General features: G+C 40.8%; 1 protein-coding gene across 1 annotated transcript in view; it reads right to left on the reverse strand.

Annotated features, from left to right (window-relative positions):
* The window catches only part of cacna2d1a (calcium channel, voltage-dependent, alpha 2/delta subunit 1a), a 50,707-nt gene that overhangs the window by 16,454 nt on the left and 19,454 nt on the right, over positions 1–14,799 (reverse strand). Inside the window, exons 7-24 of the mRNA XM_061268835.1 lie at positions 13,998–14,129; positions 13,656–13,725; positions 13,531–13,581; positions 12,531–12,630; positions 10,817–10,975; positions 9,855–9,959; positions 9,694–9,772; positions 9,578–9,627; positions 9,383–9,472; positions 8,524–8,586; positions 6,296–6,379; positions 5,603–5,677; positions 5,441–5,512; positions 5,292–5,363; positions 5,160–5,221; positions 4,933–5,009; positions 1,874–1,934; positions 1,668–1,774 (exon numbers count right to left, since the gene is read on the reverse strand). Coding sequence (XP_061124819.1) covers positions 1,668–1,774; positions 1,874–1,934; positions 4,933–5,009; positions 5,160–5,221; positions 5,292–5,363; positions 5,441–5,512; positions 5,603–5,677; positions 6,296–6,379; positions 8,524–8,586; positions 9,383–9,472; positions 9,578–9,627; positions 9,694–9,772; positions 9,855–9,959; positions 10,817–10,975; positions 12,531–12,630; positions 13,531–13,581; positions 13,656–13,725; positions 13,998–14,129 — 1,509 coding nt within the window. The remainder of the gene's footprint in view (positions 1–1,667; positions 1,775–1,873; positions 1,935–4,932; positions 5,010–5,159; positions 5,222–5,291; positions 5,364–5,440; positions 5,513–5,602; positions 5,678–6,295; positions 6,380–8,523; positions 8,587–9,382; positions 9,473–9,577; positions 9,628–9,693; positions 9,773–9,854; positions 9,960–10,816; positions 10,976–12,530; positions 12,631–13,530; positions 13,582–13,655; positions 13,726–13,997; positions 14,130–14,799) is intronic.

Raw genomic sequence — 14,799 nt, forward strand, 5'->3', positions numbered from 1 at the left:
GTTTGGAGGGCCGAACTGCGACAATACCGACAAACAAGGCGACGCGGACGCGAGCGGTCATTAATGTGGTGGTCAGATGTCCCGCTGGCCCCTGATTTGGATTTTACGGCCCCGGCTCGTGCTCTCGGCCTGCCGCGTCCTGCTCTTTGTCACAAAACACACAGTAATTGGACTGTGTCGGGCGGCCATATAGGTGAAGCGTGTGTGTGTGTGTGTCACATCTAAGCCAACGGGCTTCACACATGTGCACTCAGGCGTGTGATGGTCAGACTTATGGAGTTAGCGTCAGACGGGCAACACGAGGGAGGTGTTGGTGGTTCCACTTTACAAAAGCTTTGACTGGTCATGCACAGCCAACCATACAACCAGACCACTGGGATATAAAGGGGGAGGGCAGGAAGGCTCAGGGGATGGGTCCTCGACATGCTTGAACCAGATGTCTCACCTGGACCTATTTTATAGTAAAACGACATTACAAGTTTGGGACTTATCAACTGGAGGGATAAGACTCATAATTGTATTTGTAATTGAAGTTAATCAGATTGTATCATCATTAAAGTGAATCCTAATTTGGCTAAATTGAGTTTTATTGTATGGTAAATGGAGGAAATCATATTGTACTGTGATAAATACAAAGTAGTATCATAATTACTATACATGGTACCATAAGTGCAGTAAATTTGATTTTAATTTAAATAAATCAAATAAATCAAATTAACCAATCATTATTTTTGATAATCAATTATTCATTTAGATAATTTTTTTTAATTGAAAATTGTCCAAATCCTTTATATACTCCTTTTATATCAGGGGTGTCAAACTCTTTTTTTTGGCGGGCCGCATTGTAGTCATAGCTTCTGTCGGAGGGCCATTATGACTGTCAACCCAAATGAATGTATGAGCACCTCACATTATAAACAGGAAAAGCAACAAAATAAACTGACAAATAACTCGTTTTCAAATCAGACAACTAAAAACTGGACAAATATTAAAAAAATATATTATTATTTTTTATTGTATTATTATTATTATTAAAAGTGAAGACAATTTGCAATTCTAGTAATGACACGAATTTGATGCCTTCACGGGCCACATAAAATGATGTGGCGGGCCGTATCTGGTCCTCGGTCCCTTGAGTTTGACACCTGTGTTTTATATACTCCCGATTTGTTGCTCTCCATGACAGGAGAATTATTTTTTGTGTTGACTCAAAATAAACATTTCCTCTTCCTTTGGAAAACAATGATTAACATTTTACCTATTTTCCGATATGTTTTGGACTAATCCATTAAATGAATGATCATTTGCATTCTGCATTGTTAATTTGACAGAATGCCCTGTTGTTAAATAAAGGGATATATATACATATTTTTTTTATCCGTTTCACCGATTAATAGACAAATTGACCAATTATTTAATTATCAAAATGATTGTGAGTTGAAGTAAATTGTCCTGTATGATAATTGGAGTGAAATTTGTCCTATGGGACTTCTCTCAAAAGAACACAATTATGGTTTAAGTGTGTCCCTATACTTTTGCCTATACAGTATACTTTTGCAAGAATCCGTGGTGGGAACACAGCAGAATCAGCACATTTCACGCTTATTTTTCTCTGGCCACCCGGGACACGAGGTTATTGATGGCGCCCGTCAAGCCTCCACACTCACACATCGGATTGTTTGGCGTCTTGGTGTCGATGTAGTTGTTGAACTCCATGAGGAACTCCGTGTTACTGTTGTCGTTGTCGGGCGGCTTCAGGTCCTTGCAGTACACCCTGCGAAACGGCGGCGAGGGTCATTAAGGAGACGGAAACCCGAGACGGTGGAGAAATAAATGTCATGTCAATTAAAAAATGAAACGCGCTCCATCTTACCTTGGCGCGATGAACGTATAGCCGTATTCGTCAAACTTGTCCGCCAACAAGCTCTCGGAAACTGGTGAAAGGAGGGAAATATTACAACGGTGGCAGAATTTTGGAACGAGCGGTGTCGTCTTTTTGAAGACTCAGCAGAAATATGTAAATACAAAAACATTCCAAATATGAATGATGTAATTTCTGGAGATTTGGGGTGTGAATGCTCAAGAGCTGATGCGCCTTCATTGAATTGTTGGGTGAATCTTTCGAACTTTTTTGAAATGTGGCAAAGCTCTTCATCGTTCACACGGTGATGAAAGCACATACTAAATGAATGTCTTCAAACTGGGCCTGACAAAAGTAAGAAATAAATGAAAAGACTGTACTTGCCATCTTTTCCTGCAGTGGAAGGAGAGGAGGAGGAGAAGAACCGAGAGGGAAGAGAAAAGGGTACTGGGTGAAACCACGGTGGGGTCAAAGATCACACAATATTTTATTCACAGACATAGTCCTGAATAGAAATATTGCAAAGGCGTAAAATGTTTTTTAAGCAGCGAGTGTATTAGCATTACGATAACCGCATGTCAAGTTTTCATGGCGACAGCGGCCAATCTTTTGCTCTCTCTGATCATGGACGAGTAATTGCAGCCATGTGTCCTTTCCTAGCCGTCCCGCTCTCTCTCATCCGGCGCCACGATGGATTGGTGACGAGTGACGACTGAATACATTTAGTCTGAAGACGGGAATCTTCACACCCAACCGCGGATGTTGATTGAGGTATGAATTCAATCATGTTGTGGGCGAGGGCCAATTATTTTCCCTTCAAACTTCTTTTGAGGCATACTGTCACTAAAAGCAACAAAATTAGAACAAGAGAGTTTTGGGGAATGGCTTTCATTCAATTTGTGGTTGGGCTACACCCCAGAATTGTCCTTGAAATCTTCATTGTTTCGCCTTTTTGGCACTTTGTTGCATCATTTTTGGGAAGGCCTTTTGGTGTTCTCATATTGCTTCACTACATTGCGCAATCTACGGTGAGGCTTGCTGCTCACTGCCTCACCTGAGGTCTGTTTGTATTTGAATCGGAAGAGGAAATACTCCCATTCATCAATCTTGACTCAGGTTTAGCAATTACAATTTTAGTTAGGCACTGAAACAACTTTAACTTATTTTTCGTCATATTTTGGACACTTTGTTTTTCAACTTAAAGGACATAAACTTGTCCCAATTAAACATTTCAATGGATTTCTGTTCCTCATAAAAGCCAATGAATGTAATTACAGGTGATTGAAGGAAAGAGTTTCTCCTTTAAGCATTCACCTCTGAGTAACGCAAACATCCGATTCTCCAGTGCTGCGTCTAGCACTAAAACCACAACTGAAGGCCAGCGGAACAGGTGGGGTGGGGGGTGGGGGGGTTTTAAGACACGCAACGTGTGTGTGTGGGCAGCGCTCGCATGCGAAGTCAAGCAGACGCCGGCCTCGCTACGCACTGTCATTATTAATCACCGGAAAAGGTTGTTGAATTGAAGAAGTAAAAAAAAAAAGAAACTGGATGGAGGTCAGAGGGAGAATACTTGCCCAGAAATGCTGCAGGCATCCCAACACATCACAGGGTCAGGAGATGAGAAGCAGGTCAGGAAGAGGGAGGAGAGGAGAGTGGGAAAGGCATAACATCAGGGTTACACAATATTTTATTCAAGAAGAATAAGAATATTGAAGACACACGTGAAAACAAAACCAGCAAGTAAATAACATCCAGATGAAAGCAACAGATGCACAGTAAGAGACCATTTTTACTCTAATGTATTCCAGTGAATGAATGCTTTGTTCTTTTCCAATTCCAACGTGTACAAAAATCAAACTCGAGTAGATAGAATAGAAATACTGTTTCAAAAAATAGCACTTTAACATTTTAGAAACATACGGTAATAAAATAATTAAACTGTAATTTAACAATTCACAGCCACATTTTCTGCTGTCATTCAATGGACATGGTGGCACCCCGTTCATGCTCAACTAAGCCACCTGAGGGCAGTATAAATAAAACTTACCTAAGCCTCAATAATATTAGTTGTTCTTCGCAGAGGATAAAGAATTAATTAATTATGGTATTTGTGACTCTTACTATTATGTTTTTATTTAGTTTGTCAGTTAACTTCAACTGGATGTGGAAATAAACAGTTCAGAGCTTTTTTTTCCTTTTAAGTATGGTTCACTATCTGCCCAAACTGCTACTTGTTGGGAAGCGAGTCAAGTGGTGTGGCGTACGGACTGAAAAGCTGTAGAATTTACAACACCCTCTTTTCTCTCTCCAATACTGTGCTGACGCCAAAAGTGCCAATAAGCAGATTTAGACCGAGTCAAATAGGTGATGAAAGGGGAGGAGATGGAATGCTGCCGCATTGAGAAGGATTATCAAAGTCGAGCGCGTCTTAAGAAACTGTTGTCGGTTGATTTTGGCAACAATCGGACAGGAATTCTAGGAAGATCCAATGGGATAAAAAGCTTTTCCAGAATAATAAAAACGTAAGGTGTGGACGTACACCACTCGAGCCCTTCTGTTTAGGCTGCTTGGTGTGCTAAGTAGATGCAAACTGGTGTTGAATGATTTTTAAAAACAGTAAAACATCTTCCCTTCACAATTGTAATTTAATATTTTTTTCAAGGTCGTGTACACAAACAATAAATTAATTTGTATTACAATAACCAGTTTATACATAAATGTTTTTATAGGTTTTAAAAAAAGATGAATTGTTCACCTCTAGTGCAAACTGTCATTTGTGTAACACTACACAAGCAGTGAGTGATTTTCACTGCGGGTATGAAAGGAGACACGCTTGTCTGCAACTTTGAACCCTCACCACAAGTTAGCGTGTGCTGCCAACAGCCAAACACGAGGCGACACATATACAGTGTGTGTGCAAGTGATGGATAGCGACTATAGCGACTCCGCCGCCTTACATGGCGAGCGGTAACGTCAGCGTTTTTTCCGTCGTTAACGCGCCGGCCGCCGCTACGTGTGTGATCTCGTCAGGCGTGAAGTGTGTGTGAATGAGTGGAAAATAGAAGACTTACATTTTGCTTGGGTGATGGTGTCGCCGATGGTGGCACGGATGTAATATGAGCTGTAGTCGGGCAGCACCAACGCCAAACTGACATACACGACAAAACCTCATATTAAAATTATGTCATTTAACTTTTTCACCGCCAGCCCAGTTAAAATTGAGTTTTGACGTCTATAGCCGTCAATGGAAGTGAATGAGTTAAATACAGAATTGACTTTTGTGCTGCTGTGTTGTTACCTGTAGTCTGTATCCTTCACCGGCGCAAAAGTGTACGTTCTCCGGCCCATGTCAATGTAACGCTTATGAAGGCAACACAAGTTAAAACGTTGAACAGAGTGACATCATGCAATTTATGAGAAAGAAAATTACCTCATCTTGTGATTTGACCAGAGCAGATATGGGGTAAGTCCCAGTGAGGCCTTCAATCATTTTCTGTCTGATCTGGAAACATAGATATGATATGGAAAATACGCATTTAAAGCCTCTAAGAATGACTGAGGCATCATGTAATTCGATACCTCCACTTTGACATCATTCTCCAGCTCAGCATCTAAAAAGTCCAACGTCACGGGCTCGTGGAACTCGGCCGTCTGCTCAAAAAGGTCCAAAAATTAGAGTTATTAGTTAATACTAACCTGTGTCCAAAATCCACCAGAAACTTCAGCCGGAAGAGGACATACCGGTGGCTGAAGGTTGGGATGGAGCAGCACATAGCCATTGGGGTCGATGGCAAAGTAGTAGCCGTTTGGTCCAAACTGCTCGAGAAAGAGTTACGCGACACTTTATTAGGGACGCCCCAGTTCCAATAGTGGGAGACAACCACATAAAACCAACAAAAGATGGTGAGAAACACTATTTTTGTCGAAATCTATCTCCTCAATTCACTTCAACATAGTTCCTTTGTACCCAGACGCCGCAAGATGATGGCAAAGGACTCCTTTTGTCCAAATGAAACTCCTCAACTCACTTCAATGTGTCATCAATTAATCAACTCAGTTCAACCAAAAGGCTACAAAAGGCCAGCAATGCGCTGCTTTATTCTAAAAAAACGCTCCTGAAAGACTTCAATATATTTGCTTGGTATCAAGTCACCACAAGAGGGCAACAAAGCATGATTTTTGTCAAAATGAAGCTCTAAATTTACTTCAAGAAAGTTCATTAGCAGCAAGATGCTTTTTTAGTCTAAATGAAGCCATTTAATTGACTTTCAGTTTATTCAAGATGCCACATGATAGTATTAAAGTAATACTATTATTGCATTGACGGGAAAAAAAACAAAAAAAATTGAATATGGGGCAATTACAAAATAAATGTCAATTAAAAGCAGCCTTTTATCATTTCATACGGTGTACCTAATGTTTTGACTGTCTTACAGTAAAACGTGGCGTGAGCCTCTTGATGTCCTCCAAGGAAACGTCGATGGCCATGACGCCCAAGATGAGCTGGTTCTGAGATTTCTGATGTATTCAAAACAGAAAATAAACAAGTCAAGACCCTCAATGCAATGGGGATAATTACGACGCTCCTCCGAGTCCTCCTTTCGAGGAAATGAGCTGCAATCGAAATCTGGAAAGTTTCATTCCCAAAAGCCTAACATGCCGCCATGAGTCAGCGCCGAGGTATTTGCAGCCAAGCGGCAGCGGAAAGTAACCTGGCGCGTAAACTCATCTTGACCCACTTTAGTCGCGGCGTCATTTGTCTCTGGCTGAGCCGCGGGTTTGATCCCCCTCCCCGTCCTGCGCTTCTGACCTTGATAGCGGGAGAACGCGCGGGGGAGAAGTGAGGAAACGTCAAGGACGAGTTAAAAACGTTCCCCCGAGTCTGAGTATTGCGTGTACTGGATGTAATGAAAATGACACTCATCCACTACAAGACTGTTGGCGGATGTTGAAAGCTTGATTTTCAGCATTTTTACAACAATTGCTTTTTTTGGAAACACACCATTGCATAAAAGTCAAGTCATGTCTTAACGTTTTCTTGTTCTAAATATGCCGAATGTGACTGCTCATCTCTCCACCTTTATAGACTATAATTCATTCAGCCCCCAAAAATGCATTTTGTCTCTTAGCATTAGTAGCATGATCGTTGTTAAAGTCAGACGTGAAACGAATCCATGAATATAAACTTGTCGGTTAGCAATTGTACTTTTTTTTCCCCCCAGGAACACGATGTACTGTAATCAGAATCTGCAAAAAACATACCGGTACAATAAGACAAGTGAGAATGCTTCTTTTGCTGATTTCAGAAATTATTCTGATGGAGACCTAAAGTACAATTAGCATTAATGGTTATATCTTTATTATAGCATTTATTTATCCATCCACCCATTTTCTGTACCGCTTAGTCCGCACGGGGGTCGCGGGCGTGCTGGAGCCTACCCCAGCTGTCATCGGGCAGTAGGCGGGGGACACCCTGAACCGGTTGCCAGCCAATCGGAGGGCACAAAGAGACAAACAACCATACGCACTCCCACTCACACCTAGGGACAATTTTGGAGTGCTCAATCGGGCTACCAAGCATGTTTTTGGGATGTGGGAGGAAACCGGAGTGCCCGGAGAAAACCCACGCGGGCCCGGGGAGAACATGCAAACTCCACACAGGGAGGGCCGGAGGTGGAATCGAACCCGCACCCTCCTAACTGTGAGGCAGACGTGCTACCCAGTGCTCCACCGAACCGCTAGCATTTATACAGTAAAATTATATTTATAATAAAGTGTAAATGTGTGTCTCAGCATGTATATATTATTTAAATTATGAAATTTAATAGTACAAGCAAAAATGCTTGTTACAAAACACTTGTTTATAAAAAAAAAAAAAAAAAAAAAAGACTTAACAGCAGTAGAGTGAATGCTCTCTGAAAATACATTTTCTAATTGCGACCTATAGTAAAACGAGAAAAACAATTCAACCCGACATATGATGAATGCTCATCTAGGATTTATAGACACATACTTAGAGAACAAAATTTAAATCACCCCGCTCACTCTTTGTTCGAGCTTCTGCCCTCTGGAAAGAGGTACAGAAGCCTGCGCTCCCGCACCACCAGACTCTCAAACAGCTTCATACTCCAGGCTGTTAGGTTCCTGAACTCGCTCCCCCGTTCTGCGTAGCGTCCTGTACTTTTACTGTCTGTGCTGTCTGTATGCACACTGGCTCTTATTGTTGTGTTATCTGTTTATTTATTATTTATTATTACTCTTATTATTTATTGTTTGTGCCTTTTTGTTTATGATGTTTTTTACTTTTTGCGCTATGCTTGCTGGCTCCGTTTTGCTCCTCTTATTTATTGTGTTATCTGTTTATTTATTATTTATTCATCACTCTTACTATTGATTGTTTGAATTTTTGCCTTCTTGTTTTTATGTTGTGTCGCGTACTTGTATGTCTATTGTGTTATGTGTCTCGTCACCGTGGGATAGAGAAAAACGTAATTTCGGTCTCTTTGTGTGTTGTGACATGTGGAGAGATTGACAATAAAGCTGACTTTGACTTTGACTTTGAAATTCCCTGCATACAATGTGTTTTAAAAAGATGTAGAAGTAAACACTTGAGGAGCGTGAATGCTCGTCTCTCAGCATCACTCCAATAGAAAACAGCTTACCTTGGATCCTGTGTTGGTCTTGTTGAAGACGGGTAGGGTTCCAGTGATGACGAGTCCCAGCTCCTGTTGAACAAGTTCAAGTTACACAACGCATACACAAAAAACCCAAACGGTTCTCAGCATGGTGAGTGTTAAGTCATAAAAAAAGAAAAAAGGAGCTGCTTGTCCCAGTAACAAAGCCCAGAGACATTTTGTGTCAGCGTCTTATCAGTCCAAAGGGATGGGGCGTCCATCTTGGTTGGGCGCGTTCTTATCGGTGCTGTCGCTTTAACAGCACAATATGGCTCGCAGGGGCGTGAAAAATGTTTTGAATGCGTTGAAATAAAAAGTTCATCCATCAATCAGGTCAGGCGTCCGATTGGCGGCGGGTTGAGAGGAAGTTGAGCCAGATAACAAACAGCAAATATTTGCACTTTTAAAAATGGATATTTTGTTTTTCTCCCCATAATGGTCCTGCTCTGTGTAATTCCCACATCTGTCTTCTGTCATTTCACAGCACCCACTAATTTATGGTTGATTTCATCCATTTAGGGCCAATTTGGAATACAAATGCTGGGGGGGGGGTTTAAACTAGTAGCAAGTTGCACAAACGGGATGCAAAAATAAGGAAGTGAATAAAGTACCATCCGATTCAACAAAATAAATAAAATATAAAATATCATTAAATAAAAATACTGAAAAATAAAATAAAAAATAATCTAAAATAATTTGAATTTTTTTAAAAATAATATGTAGATACTAAATGTTAAATAAAATAAGTATTACTATTATTATTATAATATATCAATTAATTTGATTTATTATTACAAATGCTTCTCTCAGTCGGTACTTATCGTATGTTTAAGACGGCAGGTGTTACCAGTGCATCCTGGTAGACGTTGGTCCATTGGACCTGCTTGGCCTTGCGGTCTGCTTTGACCATGGGCCTGCCCAAAACATCCAGATACTCCTGCAAAATAAACAAGTACATAAATAAACAACTTTTTCATATGACATGCGCTGAACCCTAGTGGCCATAAAAGAGCCACATTTACAAGATCGCGTCTTTCTTTACCTGAGTGTTTAACCTGATGGCCCCAATGGACGGAATCTCATAGTAGTAACCTGAGAACAAATGAGCGCGATTAGGACAAATTTTGGTCAAAATTCACACAGGGTGTGTCATGATACCTTTGTTAGTGCACGCCATCCACTGAATGGGCCCTTTGTCGTAATTGTGTTGACCCACTGAGAATGTGAAGATGCGCACCTATGTGGAGACAGAAGGGGCAAACATTGTCATGTTGGATGGTAAAAACATTTTTGAAAAGTGGACTTTTGCCGTCACCCACGGCTTGTTTGGGGTTGTACGTCTTGAAAATCTCCTCGGCACGCTCCTCGCCTCCGTCAGTGAACAGCATGATGATCTTGTTGCAGTTGGCCCGGGAGACGTTCATCTGCAAGAAAAGGTTTTAGCCACAAGAGGGCAACAGACACTCACCTAAGCAACATCACACCCTAAGCAGTAGAGAATTTGGTGGAAAATGGAAAATAAAGTATGGAGGGAAAAAAAAAAAAAAAAGTGTGGTTAAGTATTTAGTTACGTTTTAAAGATTCTTCTAACTGCTTAACGTGACTTTAATGCTCAATACAATAAACAATCTTAAAAAAATAAACTAAAAATAAAATATGCATTAGACAAACTAAATAAAAATAATATGTCAAAAATTAACTAAATCAAAATGAATAAATGTAAAATCTAATTTAAATGTAGTTCATTAAAATAAAAACAAGTAAAACAATCGGAATAAATATAAATAAAATCCTACATAAAAAGATCAAATGAAACAAATTGAAATTAAATGTATTGATTTTTAACTAATGCACTAAGGTAGAAATATAAATTAATACAGGGAGTGTGCAAATTAAAATTAGGTACAGTAAAATTAATTAAAAATTTAATAAATAAAATTAATGAATAGATTACAAATTTTAAATTTCAGAAAACGTATCCTAACATAAAAATATAATTAAATAATTTAAGAAATACAAAATATTGAAAACCTCCAAAATTGTATTAAACAATATTTTACTTTACTACATATATCACTAGAAAATTAAATAAAACAGACTAACAAAAATTAAAAACAACAGTCCTGAAGGTAAAAAACTAGCATCAAATTAAATCCCGATCGAATCCAGATTACCCAGTTAACTCGCATTTCACTTGGAAAATACACATTAGACCTCGTCCAACTAGCTCGGAATTTGCCATGTTTATGTCGAATCTTCAATGAGACGTTTGCGTGCCCACCTGTGCGAGCTGCTTGAAGGCCAACTCGAAGCCACGCCTATAGTTGGTGGTCCCCTTAGCGGTGATGCTTTGCACGGCATCCTTGAGGATGCGCTTGTTGCGCACGTTGGCCTGCACCAGGTTCTCGAAGCAGGCGGCGTAATTGGCCTTGTCGTTGAACTGCCGTTGGAGGTGGAGAGGAGGGGGAGAGACAAGGAGAAGGAAGGCGGGATGACGAAGGGACGCGGAGGAGACGGACCGGCACATATTTGTTGCGGAAATATGTGGCGGGGCTCCATCATGCACAATGACATCAAATATCTCCAGAAAGAGAAAATTTATGACATATCGGCTCTGCGTTTGTCATAAAATAAGGTGGTGAGGTGAAGGTTTACAGACCGAAGGAGGCTAAATGAGCAGAAGGAAGGATAGAGAGGAGAAGAGGAAGGCAAAATAACACAAATATTGATTACGGAACACTCAAACAGTCAGTTCCATAACAACCTTGGTACGAGCTATGAATGGCGGTGAGATTATGTTGCAATTTCACTGCATCATCTTGAGAGGTGTTCTTAATATTCTGGTCAGTGTGTTCAACAGTGAGTTCAACTATTACAAGTCAGTATGATAGTAATCCCTCTGACAATAGAAACTAAATAAAAAGAAATTGTGGCTAGCAAACTAATTAAATTTTGAATTCTCATTATTTTATTTTACGTTCAAGTGTAATTTGGAACATGTCAAAATAATACAATTCAATAGACAATATTTTATTCGTTGCTTTCCTTTAAATAAGTGAATACATTGGCATCATACTTTCCATGCGCACACACGTACGCACGCATGCATGCAATTATGATGGCTTGCGGTAGGTTGAAAAAGAAAAAAAAAAGCATCAATATCGTGATTGGGATTCTGACTAACTGCATTAGTTTGAAAAGCTCTTAACTGATTTGAAGGCCCTACCCCCCTCTCTTCCCCCCCTTCTCTCTCTCCACCCTCTCTCTCCCTCGATTTGAAGCCTCTCTCTCTCCCCCCTCTCTCTCTCCCCTCTCTCTCTCTCCCCGCCTCTCTCTCTCCCCCCGTCTCCCCCCGTCTCCCCCTCTCCCTCTCTCTCTCTCTCTCTCTCTCTCTCTCCCTCCCCCTCCCCCTCTCCCTCTCCCTCTCCCTCTCCCTCTCCCTCTCCCTCTCCCTCTCCCTCTCCCTCTCGCACACACGCACGCACGCATATACAAACAAACGGCTCCATCAAGGAAGAGTGAAGCAAATTGTGATCAATGGCTCCTTTAAAGCGCAAATGGATATAAATGTAATTGGCGGGGCGACACAGAGGGGATTTGCAGATCTATTTTCATGCGTATTCCCATTCCAAGGATACGCCGTATTTCCAGCATCACAGGAAGTGTGAGTGAATCACTTTAAATGATGAATATTCCCGGTGTCAGTAAAAGCATCTGCGCCAGATCTGTACGTTTCTTACATTGGAAGCACATGAGGCGGGGTCTTCAATTTGTTAAATGTGTCACGCGAGCATATGTTGGGCCAATTCAACGCCATTACATAAGGTAGCCTCGACACACACACATAAAGGTCCAAACTGTGATCGAAAGTTACATAATCCGAAAGACACAGGTTGCAATGATACTTTAATTCACAGACACCCACGTCACTCACCAAACTAGGCTACGCCTTTTAAAGGCATACGCACACAAAATCACTAGGGTGGAGTACTCACATAGACGACGTTGACGTAATCGTCGTCCGCCAGCGTCTCCAGCATCTTGCTGACTGACGTTCGGATCAGCTTGAGGGTCAGGCCCGACACGCTGCCACTCCTGCAGAAAGTTGGCAGCGCATTTTATATTTATTATTAGTATTTGCATTTATTGCCACATCATAAAGATACTTACAGTGGAAAATATGATATCGCAGATTAGCATGGAGCTTTTATTCAAAATGGTTTGAGTTAGTGGTCTTGGTATTGAAATTTGAAGATTTTTAGGTGATTCACAAAGAATGTACAAAGGTAATAAAAGCATGGAAAAAATATGTAATAAAAATTTGAGTAAGAGGCAGAAATACATATGTATATTTTCAAATAATCTTACTTTTTTTTAAATGTTCTCAATTAAAACCTATAATAATTTATGTGTAGGCAAATATGGCTGGTGATATGCAGAGAATGGAAAAGATGGATAAAGCTAGCCTTATAATGTTCAAAAATTATACATAAATTATTAAGCAAATACTATTGATGAAAAAAAGTTTCAATTTATTTTTAAATCTATTTCTGGTAATGTTTTAAAATGTAGAAAAAGAAACATTTATGTCGGCAGAGTGAGAAACTAAGTTCAGCAACAAAGACAAAAAGTGGATTACTTTTGAAAAGAAATGAGAAATGTAGAAAATACCTCTTTTGCTTAATTTGATCTCATTTAAAAACAAATATGTCAATCAGACTACATTTCATTTGCTATATATATAGCAAAAACTGTTTGTTTTGGTACTCTGTGACTTTCAGGCTTGGCAGAGGTCTTTGCTCCCAATGCTGTCTGTTGTACAAAAATAACCTGGCATTTTACATGAGGGCCTTTTTTTTTCAAGCGTGGACTGTAAATGGCCAAGTCGTCCTCGGGGCTCGCCGGGAGGTTGATGCGGGGTCAACGGTCAAAGGGTCTCGGCACACGGCGCTTATTCCAGCTGAGTGTGTGTTGAATCATAAACTTTTCACTCACGCGTCCACCAGGATCAGCATGTCTTTGGGCGACGCCGCCCCCTGGATGTACCTGCCGGGTAATGGCACGACAATGACACAGGGGTTTTGGATCCAGCGTAACGGCATGTGTAAATCTGCACCCACCACGGCCGCCTGCGTACGTCGTAGAGGTCGATTTTATTGGCCGATTTGCTTGAGTCGATCCAGGGAGAAGCTGCGTTTTGACAGAAACAAACAGTCATTTAGTTTCCAGCGGGCCCTTGAGGTGCTGCCGTGCTAGTTAGCTGACATCTTTATCTTTTGAGGCCACAATTTAAAAGTAAAAGGCAGCGGCAAGGAAAAAAGCGTCGGGTTTTGACACTGTCAGAATGTGAGTCATTGTTGCCAAAAGTCACAAGACGGACGTGCGTGCTTGTCACTAACGCGATGACGCACAATGCACACTATCGTTTTTGTAGACAACTTTGCCACGGTCAAGTAACGAACCTGGGAAGTAACGAGCCAATCCGGTGGCAGAACCAAACACCTGCCAAAGGAGCGTGGAGTCTTCTTCTTTGTTGCTCCGGAAGACATCCTCCAAGGCCTCTGTCCAGTTGAGTTCATTCAAAATGATGGTGGCTGTAAAACACACAAAAGACAACCTTAAAATCTTTCGGCTCTGCTTGAGGATGAAGGTGGTTGTCTTCCACAAACTACACTAACACAAACAACACCAAAAAAAATCATTTTCAAAATGATGCTGGCTTTAATCCACTCACACACATAAAGTTGATAAAATAGCCCCTAAAATAAACTTGACAGATGGTTTTGTCACAAGTGGTGAGCAAGCGTTCACTGCGGCCATTTCATTTTGAAAGCGAGAATTTATATCGTTGACACCTAGTCTGGTTCAGCAGCAGCGGGCTATAAATTGCCCCAACAATATCATCTTTTTCCATCCAAGCCTCCTCTCCATGGGGAATCCTCCCTCCTTGCCATCGTGAAGCCCTGCAGCCGACTTGACTTTCCATGCTTTGTACGGTATGAAGACGCTCCAGGCCCCTCCTTCGAGCCCAGTGTGCATCCCAAGGGAGATAAATGCTCACAATTTGGATTCTCACACGCCTCCCTCAGGACAAATGTGCTCAGTCTCAAACAAGATGACTACAATATACCGACGAATTCCACCTGTAGTAATGTTGGTGAATTTCACTTTCAAATTTTTGTTGCTTAATGGTCAAAAAGTATCAACACAGAATCAAATAAATTAAATTGTTCATAGTGATAAACTACAACTGAGGTCAACAAG

This window comes from Syngnathus typhle, linkage group LG21, assembly GCF_033458585.1.
Source record: "Syngnathus typhle isolate RoL2023-S1 ecotype Sweden linkage group LG21, RoL_Styp_1.0, whole genome shotgun sequence".
Taxonomy (NCBI): Eukaryota; Metazoa; Chordata; class Actinopteri; order Syngnathiformes; family Syngnathidae; genus Syngnathus; species Syngnathus typhle.